Source organism: Terrapene carolina, unplaced genomic scaffold (assembly GCF_002925995.2).
Source record: "Terrapene carolina triunguis isolate 2854851 unplaced genomic scaffold, T_m_triunguis-2.0 Scaffold838, whole genome shotgun sequence".
In the NCBI taxonomy this organism is placed as follows: domain Eukaryota; kingdom Metazoa; phylum Chordata; order Testudines; family Emydidae; genus Terrapene; species Terrapene triunguis.
The window spans coordinates 148,888-174,586 of NW_020665189.1; the positions used below are offsets into that span (position 1 = coordinate 148,888).

Sequence of the window (25,699 nt, forward strand, 5' to 3'; positions counted from 1 at the left end):
CCCCTACATTTGTACCCTAAGGTTCAAAGTGGGGATCAGCCTTGACAGGGGGGCAGTCAGGAAGGAGCAGGGATTGGATGGGGCGGTAGGAGGCAGTCAGGGGCAGGGGTTCCGGGGGCAGTGAGAAGGGGTGGTTGGATGGGGCAGGGATCCCGGGGGCCCATCAGGAATGAGAGAAGGGGTTGGATGGGGCAGCAGGGGGCAGTCAGGGGACAGGGAAGGGGGGTGGATGGGGCAGGGGTCCTCGGGGGGGCGTCAAGGAACGTGGGGGGTTGGATAGGGCAGGAGTCCCGTGGGGGGGCACGACCCCCTCATGGGGTGAGGAGGAGGGAACCTGTTGTTAATATTTTGGCAGCTCATCACTGGTTAAGGCTAAGCAGCACTTTCTGTTTAGATGTACTGATAGCTCCACTTTAGTGTCTCTCTTGTTACAAATTTTGAGGTGGGCTCTCCAAAACAACGGCATTTCCCCAGAGCTGGCAAAGTATCAGCACAGGGCCAAAATTATCTAGTGAATGCCCACACCTGCCCTGCCCTCTCACTACCTTTCCCACGTGCACAGCAGTTACAAAGCTTTGCTTTGTGTGTGAGTACAGCAACCCACAGCAGGAATAGACACTGGGGGGAGGAAGAGTCCATTTAAAGGAGTGAAAATGAAAAGTCATTTTGGGGAGTGGAACTTGCTCCCAACTGTCCATCCCCTTGAGAGTGCCTTCTACATGGCGTGGCTGGCACAGGTGATAGGGCAATGCAACCAAAAAGTCTCTAGCACTTGGAGTTCTGTAACTTTTCAAAAATCAAATCCTTCTAACACTGGACTCTCTAAAATACTTTAAGAAAAGTCCAAAGATCCTTGGAAGCAAAAAACAGTGACCTGAAGGATGGGGCTCATTCTTTGCTGCTTGCACCATCTTATTATTAGTTACACCACTAATTCTTCACTACTTGCTGACTGCTGAAAACAAAATTGTTTTTCCTCAGCAACCAAATGACTGTGAGGCAAATTCTGGCCCAGCCACAGGCCTGAACTCCTCTGCAAGCTACAGGGGAGGTGCTTGTGGCTGTGGGGGAGCTCAGCACTGGAGGGCTTGCTCTCATCTCAGACTGAAGGTGTCCCACAAACACAGCGAACAATCTCCCAACTTTCTCACCCTGCACTATTTAGCCACTGGATTTATTTGTAGATGACAATAAATTAGTGAATTAAAGAGGAGATTAATTCCATTCCCCTAGCTTAGCCTTGCTATGCTTCATTTCCCCCCCGGTGAGTCCTATAACAAAGGAAGGGGGTGGGGGCAGCTCCCCCTTCCTCCTTCACCCTCCCCCCCGCCCCCGCAGCAGGGAGATGATGCTCAGGAGCAGCCCTGGTTATTATGAGAGTAGGGAAATCCGTCGGAGGGATTTCCTGCCAGTTGCATCCTGCCTCACAAAGGAAGAGCAAGTAAACTGAGTGGCCTTGAATGCAAGGCCACAGGCTCTGGGAACAAAGGGGGAGCCTGTACCCTGCAGTTGCAGAACGGAGGCTGGAATTGAGAGCAGGTGCCAGGGGACAGCTGCTGTCGTGAGGCCAGGCCTACATGCAGAGATGCACCAGTTTGACTACAGGGAGAATTTGCTACTGAATTAAAACAGTCCAATTTGTGTGTAGATACTCTTAACACAGATTAAACCCTGCTTGTATCGGCTTAGCTTGTGTGGGTACATGTACAGGCGCAGGCAGAGATCAGCATCTGTTTGACTTAATCGGCTTTTAACTGATTTAATTAAACTGCTGCAACTTGTGTGTGCAGAGCCACTGCGTGACCTGCAGCCCTGGTGGCAAGTCATGACATGGTGCCAGACACTGCCAGACAGTACAGGTTGGGGATGGACCAGAGAGCCAAGTGCAGCTCCAACGTGGAGCAGAGCATTGGTGTTCAGAAGAGGAGCCTCCAGCAAGGCCTTCAGGCCAGCAGAGACAGTGAGGCGCTGGCCCAATTCACAAAGCATGGGGGCTGAGCTGGGTTGGGCTGTGTGAATGCATGTAGTTAGGCCCCTGGGCCAAGTCAGAGTGGAGGAGCTGGGGCCCGGGGTTGGCTGGGGCAGTGTGAAATTAGTCCAGGTAGTGCAGAGTAGTACCAGTAGGGCACAGGGAGACTGCTCTGGAAGCACCTGTATCATTCCTGTTCCATTAGAGAACTTGCACTGCCCCCTCCTCTCCATACACCATAGCCCACCCCTTTCCGCCATCACCCCGCCCCCTCCACACTGCTGCCTCTCCCCAAGGGCAGGTGGAGTTACGGGAGGATGGTACTGCTCCTCTTGGGCATGATTTCCACAGGAAGGGATTGTTTCCATTTGTACCTACTAGCCAAGTGCTATCCCCTGAGAATAGAGCACTGGCTGTGGCTCCAGGCGGGAAGAATCCAATAGACTTGCCGAGTGTTCTGGGGCTGGATTCCATCTCAGTCAGCTGACGTCAGCCCCCGCCAGACTGCCTGTGCTCCAGGAATGGGGCAGGGGTAAAGCACGACATCCCATCGGAGGGGCCTGGCGCTGCTCTGCTAGTTGCTCCAGGACCCAGAGGCAGGGGCTGGAGGAGAACGCTCTCATTCCAGAAGGTGCTGGATGGCTGCTCTCTGCGGCTGTCAAGCCCACAAAGAGGAGATGTTACTGAAACCCTCGGGTTGCAGGTGAGCAATCCCACCATTCAGCATCCTCAACAACCAACCAGTGAGCACAGGGCAGGGTGGAGAACAAGAGGAGAGACCCTTACTGCAGCAACATCGACAGCCGCGGTGTCTCCCCTCACGGCAGCGTTGTCAGGGCCTCTGGTGACAGGGGCTTCCCACTAATGGGGTCCCAGCCTCTGGTGACAGGAGCTTCCCCCCACACGGGAATGCTGCCTGAGCCTTTGGCATGTCCCTTTTGCCCTGAACCTCTGATGCTGTAGTACCTGCCATCTCCTGCTCAACAACTTGCACTCTCTCCTGAGCATGTCTGTTTCCTGCAGCAGCCGAGTGCTGGTAATGCTCCATTGCTTCTGCGAAGTTCTGTTGTACTCCAAGGCCCTTCTCATAGCAAACACCAACAAGGTATCTGCTTTGGGAATCCTAGATGTAATATACACACAGCAGTCAGGAAGGAGGGGGGTCAGACTATTCAATTCAATTGATATGACATACATCTTTGGCAAATACAAAAAGAAAAACATTCACAATCTAAAAACAACACCAACATCCATATAATACAATAACATGTCAATCAGAACTTTAAAAACCTATCTTCTTCAAGACAATGCTAAAAGGGCAAAAATTGCCACCGATTTCATTACTACCAGGGATTGAGAAAATACTAAAAACATTATCTTCTGAGATGATGATAAAAATTATTTATTATCGAAAAGAGTAAAATCCAGCGTGCTTTCAAAAGCTGGAAAATTCTACAGTCCAAAAGATAATGAGGTAAATCTTCCAACACTCCAGATTTACATGGGCAAAAACACAGACATAAAGGGACTTTTCCATATTTACCTTTAAGGACAGCAGTTTCCATGGTGTGAGATCTTTACTGAGTATATACTTTATATACCTTACGTAAATGAGGATTTGATAATTCATTCAAATATGGTTAAAAAGCATGGACTGTCTTCAAAATAGAAAACCAAAAGGCAAACTAAGACTCATGACTCATACTAGATCATCTTGTTGGGTAATATCTGTCACTCTCTTGTTGAGCATATATTCTCCTGCATCCATATATGATCATGGATGCAGGAGATATCAATAATAACTGAGTGTGACAGGGTGGACTAGGTCCAGAGGCCCCCTGCTAGAGGCCTCAGGGTCCTGCCACATCCGTCCCAGGAAAGGAGCAGTAGAGAGGCCCTCCAAACGGGCTAGAGGGACAGTGCAGGAAGCAGCCAATGAGAGAGGCTGCAGGGAGCAGCCAATCGGGGCCCAGGAGGGCCATATAAAAGGAGCTGCAGAGCCAGAGATAGGCACTTTCTTGCTGGAGCTAGATGAGTGCAGATGGCACTCCTGGCTGGCTAAAGGGAACTGCAGGAACACAGACAGCTCAGTGCTGGCAGGGACCTGGGGAGCAAGGAAGAGCATTGGCTGGCTGCTGGGCCTGAATGTAAAAGAGCCCTGAGCTAAGGGTGAACCTTTGGTAAAGGCTGGGGCCATGGGGAAGTGGCCCAGGGAACTGAAAGCAACATAGTTAAAGGGACACGGCAATGTGTGGCTGCTATTCTTAGGGTCCCTGGGCTGGGACCCAGAGAAATGGGTGGGCCCAGGTCCCCCCCGCCCCTGATAGGCCACTGGGAAATTGGCCTACAATCAGACAATAAGAAACCCTCAGAAGGGGAAAAGAACTACTTAGTGGCCCGGCTGGAGAGCTGGGGCCAGAGTAGATCAAGAGAGTGAAACCATTGCCTTCAGGGAGGAAGCCCTGGGGGTACGGCCCAATACCAGGGCTGGGACTGGTTTAAAGACTGCAGGCACACCCAACCAGAAGGGGTGCTCATGAGAGGTGGGTGCCACGCTACTACTGTGAGTAACAGAAAACCCCAACCTAGCTATAATAAACTGGAAGGTCTTATACCATGGAAACATGGAGTATACAAATTATTCCTCCATTTCCTGGAGGAACAAAGATAGGGCAATCTATAATCTGGAAGAGTACAGACCTTTGACCAAAATTTAAGAAAAGCAATATAAGATCTACTACAGGATCAGACTACATGAAAGGGGAACTGACAAGCTTTAATAAACACAGGAGAGCCCAAGTCTTGAGGCTTCTTTTTGCTCCTCTATCATTCACCTTGGCTCTCCTAGACTGCTACTTACTCCTCTGAGCATCTCTTGAGAGAATTTGTCAGACACCTCCAGTCTGTTCCTTTTACCATCCCTTGCTAAACAATTTGATTGCTCCCCCCAACTTCTAGGCCTATGCTGAAGGAAGAAACCAAACCCCTGGCTCAAGCAAACATTCAGATTGCACAGGGAAGCACCCAGAAATTGGGATACCAGAGCTAAGGGGGCATGTGCAGCCCTATGTATGTCCCCTTGTCCATGAGCAGAGCAATCATTAATGCACGGTCACACACAAAGGGTGCTTGTCCCACAGGACACCTTGCCTCCTGCACAGAGGACACACTGAATTGTGAGGATTTACAAAGTCCTGTAAAGCTGTACTGAGTGGCAACTCACAAGCAGCCCACAGCTCTGACTCAGCAGCCACAGCTCCCCATTGGCAACCTAAGCACTATAGCTTGCCTGCCTGCCACACAATGGACAACCACACTACTGCTCAGTCAAGCCTAAAAGAGGATTGCGAGGAACTTCAGGAGATCAAATAAAGCTAAGCAAATAAGTAACGCATAGGGACAATCTGGATTACCCAGATCCCAGATTTACTGACTGGCTCTAAATAAACTGTAATCTCTTGAGTAAAAGACCTGGGGGTGTCACTCTAAACAGCTCACTAAAACCACACCTAAATCAGCACTATTCTGGATAGATATGCAGCTCTGGGCAGCCCATCCCAGAGATCTAGAAGGAAGAGAGGGGGCCTAGAGATGGGCCCTGCAGAGAGGGGTTGGAAAAAGTAGGACTGCTTAGTACCGATAGTTGTGTAAGAAGGGACATGACAGAGACATACAGAAGAACCAGTGCGCTAGAGATGATCCCTTGGGCTCTATTTATCCTCTCTTAATGGAAGAACAAAGGGATATTTACTGGGTACATCTATGCTGCAATTGAACACCCACGGCTGGCCTGGGTCAGCTGACTTGGGCTCGCAGGGCTCAGGCTATGGGGCTGTTTAATTGCAGTATAGATGTTCGGGCTCAGGCTGGAGCCTAGGCTTGGGACTCCGCGATGAGGAAGGGGCTGTCACCCCCAGGGTGAGATGGGTGAGTGTAGTGGGGTGTGTGACGTTGTGCAGTCTATATGGTTTTATAAAAACATGATAATAAGTGAATATAATGTAACTGGGATAGTTTTAGAAAAATATGGTAATAAGTGAATATAACGTAACTGGGATATGCTTCATGCAAAAGGTCTCTTGTAAGGTATCATTACAAAGCTCATAATCTACTGAGTGTGATCATCCTATCTGTATAAATGTACCACTCTTGTATCTAAAACTAGAAATATAAAATATAACTCTGAGGGCCTATTGTAATTATGTAAAGTGTGGGCCATTAATGATGGTTTGGAATCTTGATGACTCCCATTAACAAGGACCATTATCCGCAGATGGGTGTGTTTACCTGTGAGTCTTCCTGTATATGTGTGTGCTGGCAAGTGGGCAATGAAGTCTTGCAGTGACATGTGATCATGTCACCTGAACTGGAATCCATCTTTAACCTGGTGCTTTTCCAGGGGGGCGGGGGGTGGGGGTGGGAACCCAGAGGGACAAAGGGTTCCCGCCTTATGCAAAAGATATATAAAGGGGTGGAAGAGAACAGAGGGGGAGAGGAGCCATCATGAAGAATCCCCTAGCTACCACCTGAGCTGGAACAAGAGCTGTACCAGGGGAAAGAATTGTGCCCAGGCCTGGAAGGTGTCCAGTCTGAGAAAAAACTTACTGAAGCATCTCTGAGGGTGAGATTATCTGTATTCAGTTTGATTAGACATAGATTTGCGCATTTTATTTTATTTTGCTTGGTGACTTACTTTGTTCTGTCTGTTACTACTTGGAATCACTTAAATCCTACTTTCTGTATTTAATAAATTCACTTTCTACTTAGTAATTAACTCAGAGTATGTATTAATACCTGGGGGAGCAAACAGCTGTGCATATCTCTCTATCAGTGTTATAGAGGGCGAACAATTTATGAGTTTACTCTGTATAAGCTTAATACAGGGTAGAACGGATTTATTTGGGTTTAGACCCCATTGGGAGTTGAGCATCTGAGTGCTAGAGACAAGCACACTTCTGTGAGCTGTTTTCAGGTAAACTTGCAGCTCTGGGACAAGTGATTCAGACCCTGGGTCTGTGTTGGAGCAGACGGGAGTGTCTGGCTCGGCAAGAGAGGGTGCTGGAGTCCTGAGCTGGCAGGGAAAACAGGAGCAGCGGTAGTCTTGGCACATCGGGTGGCAGTTCCCAAGGGGGTTTCTGTGATCCAACCCGTCACAGGGTGGTCCCCCGCTCCTGCCCTGAAGGGCTTGAAACAGCCCAGAAGAGGGCTGTGGCTGGGGCAAGAAGCCTGGGCTGATTGGGGAAAGTGGGCTCAGCTGGCCCCTATAAGAGGCTGTGAGCCAGGGAGACAAGGGCCTGGCTGCAGGGAGCTTAACCAGGTACCTGGAGTGGAGCAGGGCTGGGGAAAGGCCAAGGGAGCCGGGGAGCTCCGGCCTAGGAAAACCCCAGGCTGCAGGCCTGGTAAGGCCTATTAGGTACTGGGTTGCAGGGGGCAGCCCTTGGGTAGCCAGAGGCAGTAGGTCCAAACCCCTTTGCCTGTGATGAGTGGCTTATACTGCAGTCTGCCCCAGTGAACGGGGGCTAGATGGAGACTGGGAAGGAGCCAGGGCCGGCTCGAGCGTTTTTGCCGCCCCAAGCAGCAAAAAAAAAAAAAAAAAGCCGCTTCATTCTATGGCGGCAGGTCCTTCGCTCCGAGACGGAGTGACAGCCCCGCTGCAGAATTGCTGCCGAACAGCCGGACGTGCTGCCCCCCTCTTCATTGGCCGCCCCAGGCACCTGCTTGCTACGCTGGTGCCTGGAGCTGGCCCTGGCAGTAGCCAAGACTGAGGCAAAGTGGGGATAGTGGGTGGGGGTTCCCCTGGGTGGGAAGACCCTGAGACTGAGGGGTTACTGCCAAGGGGGTAGCACCCCAGAGAAAGGGGCACCGGGGTCCTGGGAGGGACACAGGCCCAGCGGTAGCGGATCACCGGCCGACAGAGGGCGCTCCAGAGGGCTGGAGAGCATTCCTGCGGACGACCAGCAGGAGGCACCACTGGGTGAGTCTGCGCTTGCTTACAGGGAGGCTCCAGCTGTGAGCTTGGGCTGTCAGCCCCAGGGTGAGGGGGCTCCAGCTGTGTGTGCCCCATACTGCCCCACTTTAGTGGGCGGAAGTGCTCCGGGTGAGGACACACACCACCGACAGAAGGAGCACGTATGGGCACGAACCGCCACTTTAATTACTGTGGTGGCTGTATTTCGACTTAATTTTGTAGTGTAGACATGCCCAGAGACACTGTTTTTACGGTTCATTACAACAATTGGTAACTCTTAATTGCCCACTTAATTTTAAGTGGTCTACTACAGCATGTATGAACCACTTACACTTAACAATCTGTCCCATCTTGTATTTAGCTTAGACACTCTGGTTACCTTCTCCTTATCTGAAGAAGAGCTCTGTGATGCTCAAAAGCTGGTCCCTTCTACCAACAGAAGCTAGTCCAATAAAAGATATTACCTCACCCACCTCGTCTCTCTAATATCCTGGGACCAACACAGCTACAAAAACACTGCAAATTTTTAGAGAGAATCTCACTTCCAGCAATCCTAGCTCCTGGCCTTTGAGCTCAATTGAGAAGACCCAGCGAGCCCACAACCAGAGCAATTATCGCCTTCCGCAGGCAGAGAAAGCACTTACCCCATTCTTGGCCGCCAGCCACAGGTATTTCAGAGCCCTTTGCTTTGCAGACTGCAGCCCCTTCATGTAGAGCACCCCAAGGTAGGCCTGTGCCTGCAGCAAAACCACACAGCACAAATCACTAGGGATTATCTGTCTTTATTATAGATCATGCCCATCACCATAGTATCTGTGTGCCTAGTGACTCACTCCCTGTGGGGTGTCAAACCATGGTCTCCGGTGCCACAGGCAAGATGTTCACCAGTAGACTGGAGGGGAGAACATCCTCCCTGCTGCACAGCCCATGGAAGGGGAAGAGGTTGTCCTGAGAGGATAAACCTGGGCCTCTGTCATGGAAAAAATGCGGAAGCCACAAGTGTATAAAAATGAGGAAGGCACAACTGTATAAAAAAAAGGCAAAAGGCTCCAAAGCAGGGTGCTTGGAGGTAAATACCCTTTACTTTGCAATAAAACCACTGCACTAACACTCAGGTTACGCTCTCATACTCCACTGCCCTGGGCAAACAGAGCCACATGTGTGCATGACCATGGAGGAGTCCTGACCACGAGCTGTTACCCCAAACCCTACAGACTGTAATTTATACAGTAGCTATGCGTGTTTGAACACCGCCAGCATGGAGTGCTCCACACAACGCAGAAGCTCTGAACTTTCTGGGAAGCAGTGTCCCTGGGGCTGGCATATACCGTTCCTATATATTGCCATGTCCTCCCCCATCTGAAGATACGTATGAGGGAGCAGAGCCCCAAATACAACTCAGTGCCTGCCACAGAATCACCACTTTGGTAAAACCCCAAACTAGTAGAAAAGGAGGGAAGGGAGCATAGATCCATGCAGGTGAGTCATGTCAGAGAACTACAATTACTGGGTAAGTAACTGTTCTTCCTTCAAGCATAGCCTGCAGCAATCCCTCCTTGTGGAGATTTGCAAGGCTTCAATGAGGCGAAGTTTAGGAGTCTCAGTTGAGAGTTAAGATTGCAGGTTGGTTTAGGTCCTAGAGGCTAAATCTGGTGAACTTGGCCAGGGGCATGTGTGGCTGGAACTCCAGATAATAACCTTGCATGTCTCAGAAGTGGAGGCATTTCGAAAGCATGCAGTCTGGTGGCATGTGCTCTCTTTCTAGTACCGGGATCCTAGCTACTTCTTAGCAAGAAAGTGCACAATGTAATCTCCTTGGAAGGAGTCTGTGTGGAACTTTACTGACCCCTTGTACTATCCCCAGGCGCTACAATAATCTAAGTTATTTATGAAACCCCTTCATCCTGTTCAGACAGTTGGTATGTCTGCACTTGGTTGTGCCATAACCCTATTGTCCACACCTAAACCTCACAATCACGTCTGAAGGCGAGTAAAAGGCACGTATAAGGCTAGCACCATTGAGGGCCATGGGTAAGTACACACTACAGGCTGTGGCATAGCTCCATATGACTGCCAGTTTGCAGTATGGACAGGGGTAAAAGTCCTCCACCCCCATTCCCACAATGCACTGAACTCTTTTCTTCCTGACTCTTACCCAATCTATAAAGGTCCCGGTCCCCCTGTTTTCACCAGTGGTAGTGAGCTGCACTAACCACATGAGAACAGCTTCCTGGTGCACAGATCAATCCAGGTGAAAATGGATCCTGCTCCAAGAGCAGCCACTTGGTCCAACGACCACACCTGGGTGTCAATCAACGTGTGGTCAGAGTACACCATCTTCCACAATGTCACCTGGTGTGGCAGGAACATGCACCTGTACCAGGAAACGTCATGGAAGTAGGACCAGGCAGGCATTCAGCAGACTCTGGCCTAGTGCCTGGAATGTATCAAGCTCTTGAGTTCAAATGCAAGAGGGCTAAAGATTCCAACAATCACTCCAGGAGGGTTCGCTGTACATGCCCCTTAATATATGGAGATATACCTATCTCATAGAGCTGGAAGGGACCCCGAAAGGTCATCGAGTCCAGCCCCCTGCCTTCACTAGCAGGACCAAGTACCAATTTTTCCCCAGATCCCTAAGTGGCCCCCTTAAGGATTGAACTCACAACCCTGGGTTTAGCAGGCCAATGCTCAAATCACTGAGCTATCCCTTCTACAAGGAGCTTGTCCGGGTGCTGTCATGGGCTCCCAGTACAGAGTCTGGAGTGGCTCACAATCCTCTCCTCAATCTCCCCAGCCTCCTGTGTCTCTGTGTTTGTCAGCCAGTGGTCAGGTTGCAATGGTCCCAGCGCTGAGCAGACTGAGGGATGGGAGTGGGTGGGTTACACAGCTCCTGACTGGGGAAGGGAAAGTTGTAGAAAACTTATAGTTGGTTGTCTAAAGTTAGTCACAGCTGTCTTTTGTCCCCTGGAAGATTACACAGTTTCAGTGCTTCTCCCACCCCACTGATCTTACTGCCCCTTTACAAGTAGGAGACAAGCAGAACAGGGCCGGGGAGTTAGGTTCGAGAAAGAAGGGGACAGAACACAGTTGTAGAAAACTTTTGTTGTCTGTAGAAAAATTAGTCACAGCAGTCCTTTCTTCTTTGGTAGATTACAATTTTTTTTACCATCCCTGAAGTCTGGGTTCTCCCTGCACTAAGCCATGCTGCACAAGCGGGGAAAAAGGGAACAGGAGAAGGATATCATCTGGTGGTTGGATAAACACAGTGAAGGGTCCCTTTGCAGTGGAGAGGTGAGGGGCTTGCAGTGCTTGTCAAGCTGTCCTGCAGTGACTCAAGACCATAAGTACCAACCTCAGGGAAGACTGTTAAGAAAAAGGGCACAAACCCCAAATTGATTATGAGTTCTATACTTAGATTTCACCACTCAAGTGTGAACTCCTCAAGCACTATAACCTAAACTATAGCCTTAACATGGAGTTACAGACAGTCCCCTTGGGTACTCTGATCTATCTTGCTACCCAGAGCCTGCCTTTGTGACAGATGGCCCCTTACACCAAAGATCACAGCAATATTCAGGTTATATCCAGTCCTAAAGGACCAGTCACTTACCCTGGTCAATTGCACATTCAATTTCACACTGAAGACAAAGCTTGTAGCCAGTCCTATAATAAACTAGCTAAAGATTTATTAACTATGAAAAGGAAATAAGAGTGTTATTCAAAAGGTTAAACATATATACATAAAAATCAGTTCCAATCTTAAGTTTCAAAAAGTAATAGAAGCTTCTATAATAAGCAAGCTCTATGTGTCCTTTTGGGCTAACCCAGGCCAAACACTGGGGATCTTTTGTTTATGCTTAGTAATCCTTGCCCCTCAGAAACCAAGCAGCATAAAAGATACTTGATAGTGCTTTTATTCCTTCCCCCCTTAAGTTGCAAATTTGGCTGTTCGGAGGAATTCACTTGTTTGTCTCCCCTTGGGGGGGGGGGGGGGGGGGGGGGGGAGGGGGGAAGAAAAGGGCAATCAACAAAGTCTTTTGTCCTCTGATGTTCCACAGTAGTTCATCAGGCATTGATGGGCCTCCTTTGCTGGGCAACAGATAACACCTCTTGTTGGAAACTTTCACACTCAGTGTCTCTTTCCTCTCTGGTGATTTACATACAGAGCAAACTACCTGAAGGGGGGTTCCAAAGAGGATGGAGCTCGGCTGTTCTCAATGGTGGCAGATGACAGAACAAGGAGCAATGGTCTCAAATTGCAGTGGGGGAGGTCTAGGTTGGATATTAGGAAAAACTAATTCCAGTGGTGAAGCACTGGAATGGGTTACCTAGGGAGGTAGTGGAATCTCCTTCCTTAGAGGTTTTTAAGGCCCGGCTTGACAAAGCCCCTGAATGGGATGATTTAGGTGGGGTTGGTCCTGCTTTGAGCAGGGGGTTGGGACTAGATGACCTCCTGAGGTCTCTTCCAACCCTAATCTTCTTTGAGTCTATGAAACACTTAAACATTACCTTAGAACAGGGGTTACAGGTATTATAAGTGAGATTAATGCAGGCAGCAACTTAAAAGCATTTCATAAAGTCTGAACACTAAACACATTCTTATAATTCTAATACTTATTTTAACAATATCAACACACAGGTGGAGCCAAACTGGTTCCAGCTATATATTGATTAGTGTTCAGTTGAGACCTAGGGGCCTTGGCACAAGCTGGTGCCTGGTCCGCCAGCATCACAGTGCTGATTTGAAACTGCAGGGAACCAAAGTGACTGGGGCTTTAGGAAAAATACAGGTAGATTGATGGACTGATTGGTTTGGTAGAAACTGGAGGACATCTTTGATGGATTTTAGGGTGTGGGCATAGGTACCACCTTGTCCTTAGAGGGCACCGCATAGGCTGGGTGAACCAGTAGTGCCTGTATCTCAGACTTTCCAGGCCAATGTGATTCCCAGAAGGAATTCAGTCTTCAGTGAGAGAAATGATGATACCCCGACAATGACTGGGGCAGAGTGTCACATTGATGTTCCAGTACGGAGGTGGTTCCTGAAGAACACAGAATGTTAACTGTAGGTGAGAGGACATGGTAAAGTCCTGTCTGGTGTGTGGAAGGCTGAAATCTCAGTGGGTCAAGCAGCATCCGGCTCAGACTCAGGGCAGGATGCAGAATCTGGCTCTACCCATGAGACAGCAGATCCAGGTTGGACCAAAGAATCCAGTGGCAGGTCCAGCAGGTTGGAAAAGTCCATATTGGGAAGAGAGCAGCACCTTGGCCCGGTCCACTGCCTGGCAATGAGGACTGGGGGCTGCCTGGTTTCAGTCCAGGAGGAGTGGGTCTGCTAGAGACCCAGGGCTGTTTCTGCCCCAGGAGCAGAGCTGGCTGCAGGTGGCATTCTGTGCTATTGCATCAGAGTGGCTCCCCATTCCAAGATCTGAGCACTGGTTAGTGAGTGTCTGAGCACTCCCTGCTGTGGCAACATCCCAAGCAGCTCTCTGCCCAGAAAAGATGAGAAGTGGTGAGTCTGATGTGATGATGGACACACCATCATGTGAGCTGAGCCAGTTGAGACAGACAGTGATAGTGAGTAGTGAGACCTGTCCTTTGCCTTCTGGTTGCCTTTGTGCAGATCGCTGTCGTGGGTCTCTGCTTGGCAGCTGAAAGGGGGATGTGTCCCTATTGGCAAGCGTCTTCTGGGCATGGAATATAAAAGGCTGCTGGTGTCAGAATCCACAGTGCAGGACCAAGACCTTGACACCGACTCCTGGATGCTTGGCACTGGGGAGGAGCCCTCTTTGAGGGCCTATCAATAGCTGGCTCCTCCAGCCTCTCTCCTTGTTTGAGCTTAGTAAAGGCCTAATCCAAGGGGAATCAATGCTGACAGAAAAGACACTGAGTGTGCATGTCCACCACGGGCCTAGCACCATAGTGGGAGCAGGGGGCTTGGACTTACCTGAACAAAGAGCTGCACACTGGAGTGGGGAAAGCTCATCACAACTTTGACACACAGGAGCCAAAACAACCTAGCATAGTGCCAAACCCCAAGGCTTCTACACGCCTAAAAATACAAGGGCAGGAACAAACCTTGCTGAGGAGGTGATGCTAATGCGTCACTGCAGCTAGCTGACTCTGGCATGCCCCGTATGTTGGAGGGGGGGAGCAAGGTCACAGGCAGGGTTTCCCGCAATCCCATGGACACTGCCCTACAGAGGACCCGGTGCTGTGCAGAGCGGGTTCCCTGGTGGCTCCATGCTACTCAAACACTCAGCCTTAGCAATAACTCATGTGCTACAGACACTCACCTCCACTAGCCCTGCTGCTGCTGCCTGCTCCAGCAGAGTCACAGCCTTCTGCATGTCAGCCCCTTCAGCTTTGAGCCCATGGCGTAAGAGGAACCTGGCATAGCGGTACTGGGCCGTGGGGTGCCCATTGCTGGCTGCACGATGGTAATAGAGAGCTGCCTGGAAACAGAGAAACATCATCATGAGCGCCCGGAGGTATGCATGCCAGGCGTTGTCCCAGGCATCTTTGTGAGGAGGCTGCCACTCTCCAATACTTACCCAGCCTGGCAAGGACACCATAGCATGCATCTGCATCCAAACCCCCTTGCCGGTTCTCATCACAAGCTATGCATACTCCCCCAGGCAGCCATTAGCAGAAATACCCTCCCTAACTGTGCAGCCTCCTTCATACTCAGCGCCCTGCAGATCCCAGACATGCACCAGATTTAGTTGGGGATTGGTCCTGCTTTGAGCAGGGAGTTGGACTAGATGACCTCCTGAGGTCCCTTCCAACCCTGATATTCTATGCTTCTATGAAACATAAGACTATTTGGGTGAGATCCTGCTTCTCAGGTATGATCAACAGGGAGAGAACTGACTATGGGAGACATGCAGCCTCTCCCCAAGTGTGCACCATCCCTCAGGAATAACCCAACCCCAAGCACACACAGCACATGCCTGGCACCACTGCCCCATACACAATCATACCCATCCTACCATCCAGATGCCATCACATTACAGCCCTGTGCTAGCTGCAGCAACTGCTCACATAGGAGAGTGAAAGTAGGGAAGTGGGATGATTGGCAGCTGGGGACTGCACCCATTCCCTCTTTTCCTAGCCACAACCCCTATTCCATAGCGGGTGGCATAGGGCCAGCTACACCAAAGATTCTTCTATGCCTTGGGACTGGCACAATGCCCAACTAAGCTGGTTTTGCAGTTCCTTTGCATCAGCTGAGTGGCACAAAATAGCCACAGCAGGGGCACTCCTACAAACAATACTCCCTAGGTTCAAGATGTGCATCTCAGTACACCCACACAAAGCTGCTGGGAGGTGGTCCAGGCAGGACATGGCTCCTGCACATGTGGTGGTGTTTTACATATGTACCGTATGGTAACAGGATTCCCCAGTACTCTCCCAGCCACTACTAATGCTGCATACATAAGTGTATGGAACAGGGCCTGGGAAGGTATGTTTGAAAAGGACAGGGCTGCAAAGGAGCCCAGTCTCCTCCTATGAGGGGCAGTCTTCCCTAGGCACCCATGCAATTAAAGCCTACACTGGCACACGTGCAGCCTTAGCTTTAGCATCTCCCGATGGGAAGGTGTCATAACTATAAAGGGAAGGGCAACAGCTCTCCTGTGTACAGTACTATAAAATCCCTCCTGGCCAGAGACTCCAAAATCCTTTTACCTGTAAAGGGTTAAGAAGCTCGGGTAACCTGGCTGACACCTGACCCAAAGGACCAATAAGGGGACAAGATACTTTCAAATCTTGGGGGGGGAAAGGCTTTTGTTTGTGCTCTTTGTTTAAGGGGTTGTTCGCTCTTGGGACTGAGAGGGACCAGATATCAATCCAGGTTCTCCCCATCTTTCTAAACAAGTCTCTCATATTTCAAACTTGTAAGTAAAAAGCCAGGCAAGGCGTCTTAGTTTTACTTTGTTTTCTCAACTTGTAAATGTACCTTTTACTAGAGTGTTTATCTTTGTTTGCTGTACTTTGAACCTAAGACAGAGGGGGGTCCTCTGAGCTCTTTAAGTTTGATTACCCTGTAAAGTTATTTTCCATACTGATTTTACAGAGATGATTTTTACCTTTTTCTTTAATTAAAAGCTTTCTTTTTAAGAACCTGATTGATTTTTCCTTGTTTTTAGATCCAAGGAGTTTGGATCTGTATTCACCAGGAGTTGGTGAAAGGAAGGAGGGGGGAAGGGTCAATTTCTCCTTGTTTTAAGATCCAAGGAGTTTGGATCTGTATTCACCAGGGAATTGGTGAAAAGTTTCTCAAAGCTTCCCAGGGAAGGGAATGGTGGCAGCGGACCAGAACTAAGCTGGTAATTAAGCTTAGAAGTCCTCATGCAGGCCCCCACACTTGTACCCTAAAGTTCAAAGTGGGGATACAGCCTTGACAGAAGGTGTTTGACTCTGCAGCCCTAACCTTCCCTCCTAGGAGTTTCCTGGCTGGAATAATTAATAGTTTGCATTTATGTGTACAATACCTCCCACTAGAGCCCTGCAACGGGACTGGAATCCCGCGGGTCCTGCAGGACCCGCTGCTATAATAGCTGGAGTGGGATAAAAATTCAAGGAACAATGCGGATGGGAGCAGGATTAAAAAAACAGTCCTCCATCACCACAAACATAAACACCCCAGCCAGCAGTGGCTGCACTCTGGCCCCCAGCTCTGAAGGCAGTGCTGCTGCCAGCAGCAGTGCAGAAGTAAGGGAGAGCCCCCATTGCCAAACTATCTATATCTGGAGATGGCAGGGCGTGGAGGCCTTCCATCCCCTTAGCATGATAATGCAGTGGCTCTTCAGCCATTTGCATGGAGGGATGGGGGTTTCTAATCCCTTTGCGTGGGGAAGGGAAGACACAGGGGCTGCTCATCCCCTCATAGGAGGGCATGAGGACTCTGACCCCTCTGTATGGGTGATTTGGGCTGGTTGGGCGGTCCCCATCCCATTGCACGGGGATGTAGGGAGTGGGTGGGTGCCGGTGGGGAAACATCTGCTGAGAGCAGCACATCCAGCCATTGCTGGGACAATTTTAGATCCCTGCAGTGGGACTGGAATCCTGCGGATCCCACAGGATCCACTGCCATAATAGCAGGAGCGGGATAAAAATTCAAGAAACAATGTGATAGTGGGTACTGTGGATCTGAACAGTGGGATTAAAAAAATAGTCCCGCACAGAGCTCTACTTCCTACCCCAGGTCTTCTGAGGGCTCCCCCACACACCCAAGGGTTGCGGGGTGCCCCTGCACTGACAGGCATTCACCATTGCACACAAGAGTATAGATGGGAACAGCGCCTTGCTCCCTGAGGCAAGGGACTTTGGAGCAAAGTGTCTCACAGGCACTCCCTCCCCATCACTGCTCCTACTCATGCTGCTGTGAAACAGGGCTAATAGTGCTCCCCTAGCCTCCTGGTAGGTGTGTGTGTGTGTGTGTGTGTCTCTCTCTCTCTCTCTCTGCATGCCACCAGGTACCTTTGCCAGGTCTTTCTCCGTGCCTCTGCCATGCTCATAACACAGGCCCACGTTGAACTGGGCTTTGCTGTAGCCCCGATCTGCTGCCAGCTTGAAGCAGGAATAGGCTGCCCTGTAGTGGCCATCACTCACACTCTCAATCCCTGGGGAGGGAACAGTGCATGTTCAGCAAAGCAGCATAAAGGCAGCAGGCAGGACAGGGTCATGGAACTCATCGTGCCCCACGCATGGCAGATGGCCTCACTGCACCCTGCCAAGTTTGCCAACTCTTGGCCCCGCCCCACCTCAAGCCATGGAGTTTAGGAGGTGGGAGGGACCAATGACCCGACCCTATGTTGAGGGAGGGGTTCTCTGGCCTCATCACCAGCCTCTCCAATGCTCCAAGCTCCCTGTCATTTCATTTCCCAGAGTTCATTGCAAAGCAGGGTGAATGCCAGTAAGAGGTGGCACAGAAGAATCTGAAAAGCCTGACAATGGTTGCAGGAACCCCTCCCTCTGGACAGGTAATGGGACCGTGACAACAGCCAACTCACACAAAGAACACCTGGGAACCATTACTAGTGCTGCAGATTCCATAGACTACAATAGCAAGAGGCTTCCCAACATATTTGAGGTCCTCCAAAAAGGAGAGGGTGTGTGGGTGTCCCTGTCTCTATTCCTGCTATCTGCAGTTTAGGACACAATGAAGCCTGGTCCACGTTACCACGGATATTGAGCGCAGTGGAAACGCTGACCCGGAACACCTGCTGCAGCTGGGTAGCTGCTTCCTCCAGGCGTTCCTGCTGTGCTGGTTTCCCCTGCAGAGTGGAAAATGACAGCCCCTAGGAGGGAAGAGAATTAGAGGAGTGTTAGCAAACCCCCTCAAGTCTCATGACAGCTCCTGTCATGGCTGCCAGAGCACCTCCCCACATTAGGGCCACATTATACCAAACTAGGGTGTCATGGCGTTTGTGCTCTAAGAGGTGACAAAAACCTCCACACCAGCCCCATCAGGCCACGGAGCTGTCTCAACAGCCCCCCAACGCCACCCTGCTCAGCACCCTCAGGCTGGGGAGCTGCATCGAAGCACCTCCAACCACAAACAGGCTCCTCAGGCCAGGTAAGCCACCTCAACGCTCCCCTAGCCCACCCAAACAGCCCTTGCAAGCCAGAGGTTCCAGCTCAACATTCCCTGGGTCCCATACAGGCTCCTCAGACCGGGGTAGCCGCATCGACGTTCCCCCAGCACAGTGCCATCTAGACCCTTCTCCAGCCCGGGGCAGACCCCTCAGGCCAGGGGAGCGCTGTGCCACCTCTTACTCAGCAGCAGGTCAGTAGAATCCAGGAGAACCTTGAAAAGGCAGTCAGTAACTCTCCCACACAGAAATACTACCCACTCCTCCCCTTCCTAGGTCAGGTTCAGCAGCATAGGCAGCATCTCCCTACAGCGAACATGGAGCAGCCCATTTCCTGGCACTCTAAATCATTCAAACTTAAATAGCCTGTCAGCTAAATAAATCCTTCCCCATTGTCCTTGTTTTATGGCTTTTTCCTAACTTCCCTGCTAATTAGCAGCATCCCCTAATTTGCTAGTCAGGAGTGGGAGGGAATCAGGCTTGGAGTAATTGTTTCCTAGTATCTAGGATACAGTTTGGTGCCACCAAGTGGCAGCAGTGCACACTTCAGCTAATTTCAGATTAGCTCCACACTACTATTTACAATGCAGTTCTAATCAGGAGAGGAAGGATGGATTCCAGCAGGTTTGCTTCCCACCTGTCAGTCAGAGCAACCCTCAGTAAACAGAAATATAGGGATCTTTTCACTCCTGCAAGCCCTGCAGAGCCAGCCCAGCCATGGAACAGGGAGCTGGGGCCATCCCTCAGGGCCCTGCAGAGCCAGCTCAGCCACAGGGGAGGGAAAAAATAGTGCAGAAGTCTGTAATTAAAGACGGTACAATAATACAGATACAGGAAGAGGTCTTGAACTAAGGCAGTCTTGATTCTGATATTTCCTAATTTTTTGTGCTTGAGTTTGCAACCTTAATGTTATTTGAGTGGACTTTGTGTGATATGTACGTACAATGGGGTCCTGATCAATGTTCCCTCTAATTTTTTACATCCATGTGCGGAATGAATTTTGTTATGTGCACCAATATGGAGGTGATGTGTGGCAGAGGTGGGGCTGAGGGGTTCAGTGTGGGAGGGGCTCAGGGCTGGGGCAAAGGGTTGGGGTGCAGGCTCTGGAGTGGGACCGGGGATTAGGGATTTGAGATGTGGGAGGGGGCTCAGGGCTGGATCAGAGGGTTCGGGTGCGGGTGTGTGTGTGTGAGCTCTGGTAGGGGGCTCTGAGGTGGGGCCAGGGATGAGGGGTTTAGGGGTGCAGGCTGCTGTGGGGAAGAGGTGCCTCGCCCCACTGTGGCAGCTCTGGGGCTGGGGCTGTGGGAGAGGCGCCTCTCTCCGCCGCATTCCTGCACGCCCCCTACCTCACTCCTCTCCAGTCCAGGCCCCTGTGGCTGCGCACCTGCACCTTGATAGTTTGCTGTGCGGCCGTGCGGTTTAGGTCCTGATCCTGACTGGGCCCTATCAGTAGCGCGTTCCCACAGCACTAGTGTGTGTGCTGTGCAGGCTCCTAGGGCAGGATGCCACTACACACAAACTGTGGAAAGGGGGCAGAAGTGCCATAGCTATGACTCTTGCTCTGTGACCATGACTCTCCCGGGATATGGTGCATCAGTCAGGCTGTACTGGAAAAAGCACTATGTGCTTTGGGACAAGCTCCTTCTAAAGCCAAAGACCTACAGAGAAACAAAGAGACTGTACCTGTGCACTGCAGTGGGCTGGCCCCAGGCTGGTGCTGCAGCTCTCAGGGAATGGACGCTCCCCTGCAAGGAGAGATCAGGGTGAGACATGGGCCTGAGACAGACCAGTAATCCTACAACCCTTCTGCCTCCCTCCTTCCACTCCACCCCACTCTGGAGAATTGAATTCTATCCCTATTCTGCAACAGAGTTCCTATAGGATGCCAGGCAAATCACTGCAACCAAACTTTCACACTCATTGTGTGTTCCTCATTTCCTGGGTGCCCAACCTGAGCCCTTTGGGTCTGATTTGCAGAAGCTCTGAGCGCCCACAGCTGTAACTGAACTCAACAGGAGCTGTGCTTTGAACACAAAAAGTGCTATGTAATGCTGTGTACTCTAAAAATCAGGCATCCAAAATTAATGAACACTTTTGACTTTAATCTTCCTGTGCCTCATCTGTAAAGCAGAGATAATAACCCCTGACCGCCTTACAGGCATTGTGAATACAAACTGGACTGTGAAGTGCTCAAACACTGGAGTGACAAGTGCCAGGAAGCAATGAATTCTGCTGTGTTCAGTGTGGGGTTTGGATGGTAGCAGCAAATAAGGCAGAGGCCGCAGTGAGAATATGTACTGAACAGGTAGCTAGCCATTCAGTGAACACCTTCCTGTAGCAGTATTCTGGATTATGTCACCAGCGTCCCTCCTTGATGCACCGCTGCTCCAGGGCACTCACAGACACAGCCTCACACTCATTGACATCAGGAACTGGAACATATGCTCTAGTTCCAACTGGAATTGTTTTGGGGAAGTCTCTGGCCTGTGTTATATAGGGGGTTAGACTAGATCAGTAGTGGGCAATCTGCGGCCCGTCAGAGTAATCCGCTGGTTGGCAGTGAGACAGTTTGTTTACATTGACCGTCCACAGGCATGGCCGCACGCAGCTCCCAGTAGCTGCGGTTTGCTGTTCCTGGCCAATGGGAGCTGCAGGAAGTGGCGCGGGCCGCAGGGACGTGCTGGCCGCCGCTTCCCGCAACTCCCATTGACCAGGAACGGTGAACTGTGGCCACTGGGAGCTGTGGGCAGCCGTGCCTGCGGATGGTCAATGTAAACAAACTGTCTTGCGGCCTGCCAGCGGATTGCCCTGATGGGACGCATGCGGACTGTGGGCCGCAGGTTGCCCACCACTAGACTAGATGATCACAATGGTCCCTTCTGGCCTTGGAATCTATGAATCCTCCTCTTCTTAGTGACATCAGCTCTCCACATGGAGAAACTGCCATGATGGGTTATCTGGATTTATGGCTCATTACAACAATTTGTAACCCATTAATACCCTCTTTTTGTCTTATGAGTACAGGGGGGTTAACGGGCCACTTCACCTTGAATGGTTTAATACAAAGTGTGTTAACGACTTATGCTAATCATAGAATCATAGAATCTTAGGGTTGGAAGAGACCTCAGGAGGTCATCTAGTCCAATCCCCTGCTCAGAGTAGGACCAACCCCAACTAAATCATCCCAGTCAGGGCTTTGTCAAGCCGGGCCTTAAAAACCTCTAAGGATGGAGATTCCACCACCTCCCTAGGTAACCCATTCCAGTGCTTCACCACTCTCCTAGTGAAATAGTGTTTCCTAATATCCAACCTAGACCTCCCCCACTGCAACTTGTTCTTGTTCTGTCATCTGCCACCACTGAGAACAGTCTAGATCCATCCTCTTTGGAATCCCCCTTCAGGTAGTTGAAGGCTGCTATCAAATCCCCCCTCACTGTTCTCTTGTGCGGACTAAATAACCCCAGTTCCCTCAGCCTCTCCTCATAAATCATGTACCCCAGCCCCCTAATAATTTTCATTGCCTTCCGCTGGACTCTCTCCCATTTGTCCACATCCCTTCTGTAGTGGGGGGACCAAAACTGGACGCAATACTCCAGGTGTGGCCTCACCAGTGCCGAATAGAAGGGAATAATCACTTCCCTCAATCTGCTGGCAAAGCTCCTACTAATACAGCCCAATATGCCATTGGCCTTCTTGGCAACAAGGGGACACTGCTGACTCATATCCAGCTTCTCATCCACTGTAATCCCCAGATCCTTTTCTGCAGAACTTCTGCTTAGCCAGTTGGTCCCCAGCCTGTAGCGGTACATGGGATTCTTCCTTCCTAAGTGCAGGACTCTGCACTTGTCCTTGTTGAACCTCATCAGATTTCTTTCTTTCTAAACAATCTGTTGACATTCCATTTTGCTGTGACACTGGGAGTTCCTTTCAAAGACCTGAAAAAGAGCTCTGTGGCTCAAAAACTTGCCTCTCTCACCAGTAGAAGTGGGTCCAGTAAAATATATTATCTCACCCATCTTGTCTCTCTAATATCCTGGGACTGACATGGCTACAACAGCAAGACCCAATGATGGCTCACCGGCAGGTAACCCTCCAACACACACCACTTTCACTGCCCCCTACAGCAAACCGTTAGGGGATGCAGCTCTTCTGCAGGCCCACCCCTCCCACAGCAAACTGACAGGGGCCCGCAGCGCTTCCTCTCCCACCAGCCCCACAATGAACTGAGAGGGGCCCGCAGCACTTCCTCACTCTCCCCACCACTGCCCAGCCTTGTTGGGAAAACACAGCTGTTTCCTTACAGCCCCTTGCCATGACCCTCACAGAGGGAGGGATTTGGCTGTGGGGATGAGGCAGTTCTGCTGCTAGCACCCTTCTTCCCAGGCCCTTCTTGGCAGATGCCTTCCCCCTCCGCTGGCACCCATACATCCTCTCCTGAACAGCAGGAGCTCTTGGGAATGGGCAGAAGGTGGCATGGGGAGGTTGCAATGATGATTTCATTGTGTACAGGATTACTAGGAATCATAGTGGCACTATAAAGCCGGGTGAGATCCCATGCTCCCACAGCTGGCTCAGAGAATGCAAAATCCATCACAGCCTGAGAGCAATTTTCCCAATGGTCAATTCCCTCACTGTTAAAAACATGCGCTCTATTTCCACTATAGATTTGTCTGTTTTACGCTCCCAGCCAGTGGATCCTGCTGCTTTTGACTGCTGCATAGGAGTCCTCTGCTCTCCAAAATCAACTTGTGCACAACTAGCTGCTCATGATCAAAGTTATCTCCTAACCTGGGATAAGCTAAAGCAGTGAGTCTCAAACGTTTTTACTGGCGACCCCTTTCACATAACAAGCCTCTGAGTGCGACCCCTCTAATAAATTAAACACCCTTTTTAATATATTTAATATCATTATAAATGCTGGAGGCAAGCGGGGTTTGGGGTGGAAGTTGACAGCTCGCAACCCCCCTTGTAATGACGTTGTGACCCCTGAGGGGTCCCGATCCCCAGTTTGAGAACCCCTGATCTAAAAAGATGGGACTCCCTACAATTCTGACTGTGAGGCAGGTTTCTAATTGCTCTTGAGGCTCTTTCCTGGACCCTTTCCAAGTCAACACGCAGAATCCCAGGTGCCAAGGCCAATCAAGCCCACCCTCAGTTGCACCATAGGCTCCTTCCCCACCTCCAGGAGACACCCTGCACTCTGGGCTCCTTGAGACTCCCAAAAAATCCCTCTGCCTTGGGTACCCTGCCCCATACACCCTGGGCTGGTACCTGTTTCTGGGCAGAGCTGAGGCTTTCCTTGCCCTGAGGGGATGCCAGGGGATGGATTCTCTGGTGCAGCGTCTGGAATCCCTCCCAGCAGGAAGCAGGGCACCTTTTGGTTACTGCGGCAACTGGATGAGCCTGCAGCTGGCACTGAAACACAGAAGACAAGCCCCAACACCTGAAAGCCATGCAGGATGTCACATGTGGGACATGCCTGGGGTCGCCCCTCCATGTTTGGCAGTGCCTGGGGCCCCTGAGCATTTGCCCAGAGCTCTCCCATCTCTGAGCATGGGGCCAAAGGGCAGAAGAAGAGAGAACTCCACAGAGTCATGGGCAGGGAACACAAGGAACCTGCTGTGTGTGTCTCAACCCAGAAGGTGCCCAAGCCAGTGTGAAGGGATAGGGTATTTCCCAGCGACATGACCCCCAGGCTCACAGGACTTCACACCCTGCTGGCTCCCAATTTCAGACTGACAGGTGCCTTCTGCACAGGGGCAGCACAGCCCTCCCTGTACCCTCACAGCGTTCCCACAGCAGAGACCCTCAACCGACAGTCACCCTCCTGCAGGAGGCAGAACTGACCTGAGTGCTGATGAGGCAGCAGAGAAGAGAGGAGCCCGCCCACACGGGGATGCCCATCCTCTCTTCCTGCCCCTGGCACGGGGCTCAGCCATGGGATCTGCCTGGCCAACTGCAGAACAAGCACAGCTAGTGCGCCCTAAAGGAAGGAAAAGACAAGTCAGAGAAAACAACCACCCCTTCCTCTCTCCCCTCCCTGCAGCACACAGCTCTCCCTTTCCATTGGGTGCCCAGACACAGCAGAGCATCCTGCCCACAAGTCCCCACCTACACAGCATTCCAGCTGCAACTTCCCTTCATACTGCCATACGCATCCCGTCCTCAGCTCCCCAGACATCCCTGACTCCCCACCCCATTCCCGCAGGGCATCCCAGGCTCAGCTCCCCACCTCACTCCCGAAGAGCATTCCATCTGCTGCTCCCCATCCAACTCAGCTGCCCACCCCATTCCCACAGGGTGTCCACCCCATACACCTCTGCAGGGCTTCTGGGTCACAGTTCCACAGCATCCCATCTAGCCACAGCTTCTTCCCTCCAACTACTCACATCCCTGCAGGAGACATCTTGATCACAGTTCCCTCCAACCCCCCAGCTACAGCTCCGCCAACTCCCTCCTCACAGGTGCCTTGGCCACAATCCCTTTATAGAGGCATGTTTTGGTTGCAGCCCCCTCCCCCCCCACCAGAAGAGACTGTCCCTCACCCAGGTGAAGGCATCCAGGACTGTGTAGTGAGGCTGCAGGTTCAAGAAGGGTCGCTGCGCATTCCCTTGCTCCCAACCATCTCGACCCCGTCCGCTCTGCCAGCCAGGTGAGAGAAAATAACTGGAAAACAAACAATAATGTAAAACTCCTTTCCCTGCAAAACTGGGTGAGATAATGAGCTCTCTAGACTACAGGGGCCCAACCCACACCACAGTTAAGTCAACCAGAGTTTTCTATTTAGATCTGAATTTTCAAAGGGCTCTACAATGCAAGGCAGACAAAAAAGTCTGATTGGAGACCTGAGGCTGGGTTTGCAGTGCAAATCTGAGGTCCATCGATGTAGGGGTTCAGGAAATACAGGACCCCACCCGCCCCGACCTGCTTTTAAAATTTTCAGGTTATGAGGCTTTTGGCAAAGACCTGGGGGAAAAACTATGGCCATGAGCCACATAAAACTAGCATTGTAGGACTTCTTGATCCAAACTAGTGTCCAGCACCAAGAACCAGTTTGGTAAACCAATATTTCAAGTTACTGGACTTTCATTCTGGTTCTCCCAGCACTAAACTGAGCTACTATAATCCCGAGTCAGCTGACATAGGCCAGACCTGGGTGGT

At 50.9% G+C, this 25,699-nt stretch overlaps 1 protein-coding gene across 1 annotated transcript in view; it reads right to left on the bottom strand.

The window, feature by feature from the left end:
• Nucleotides 1–300: 300 nt before the first annotated feature.
• DELE1 (DAP3 binding cell death enhancer 1) overlaps nucleotides 301–25,699 on the bottom strand; it is a 33,481-nt gene continuing 8,082 nt past the window's right edge. The window contains exons 3-12 of the mRNA XM_024194684.3: nucleotides 25,084–25,204; nucleotides 24,386–24,521; nucleotides 23,810–23,953; nucleotides 20,222–20,283; nucleotides 18,127–18,244; nucleotides 17,424–17,566; nucleotides 14,237–14,395; nucleotides 8,582–8,674; nucleotides 2,936–3,092; nucleotides 301–2,624 (exon numbers count right to left, since the gene is read on the bottom strand). Coding sequence (XP_024050452.2) covers nucleotides 2,449–2,624; nucleotides 2,936–3,092; nucleotides 8,582–8,674; nucleotides 14,237–14,395; nucleotides 17,424–17,566; nucleotides 18,127–18,244; nucleotides 20,222–20,283; nucleotides 23,810–23,953; nucleotides 24,386–24,521; nucleotides 25,084–25,204 — 1,309 coding nt within the window. The 3' untranslated portion in view covers nucleotides 301–2,448. The remainder of the gene's footprint in view (nucleotides 2,625–2,935; nucleotides 3,093–8,581; nucleotides 8,675–14,236; nucleotides 14,396–17,423; nucleotides 17,567–18,126; nucleotides 18,245–20,221; nucleotides 20,284–23,809; nucleotides 23,954–24,385; nucleotides 24,522–25,083; nucleotides 25,205–25,699) is intronic.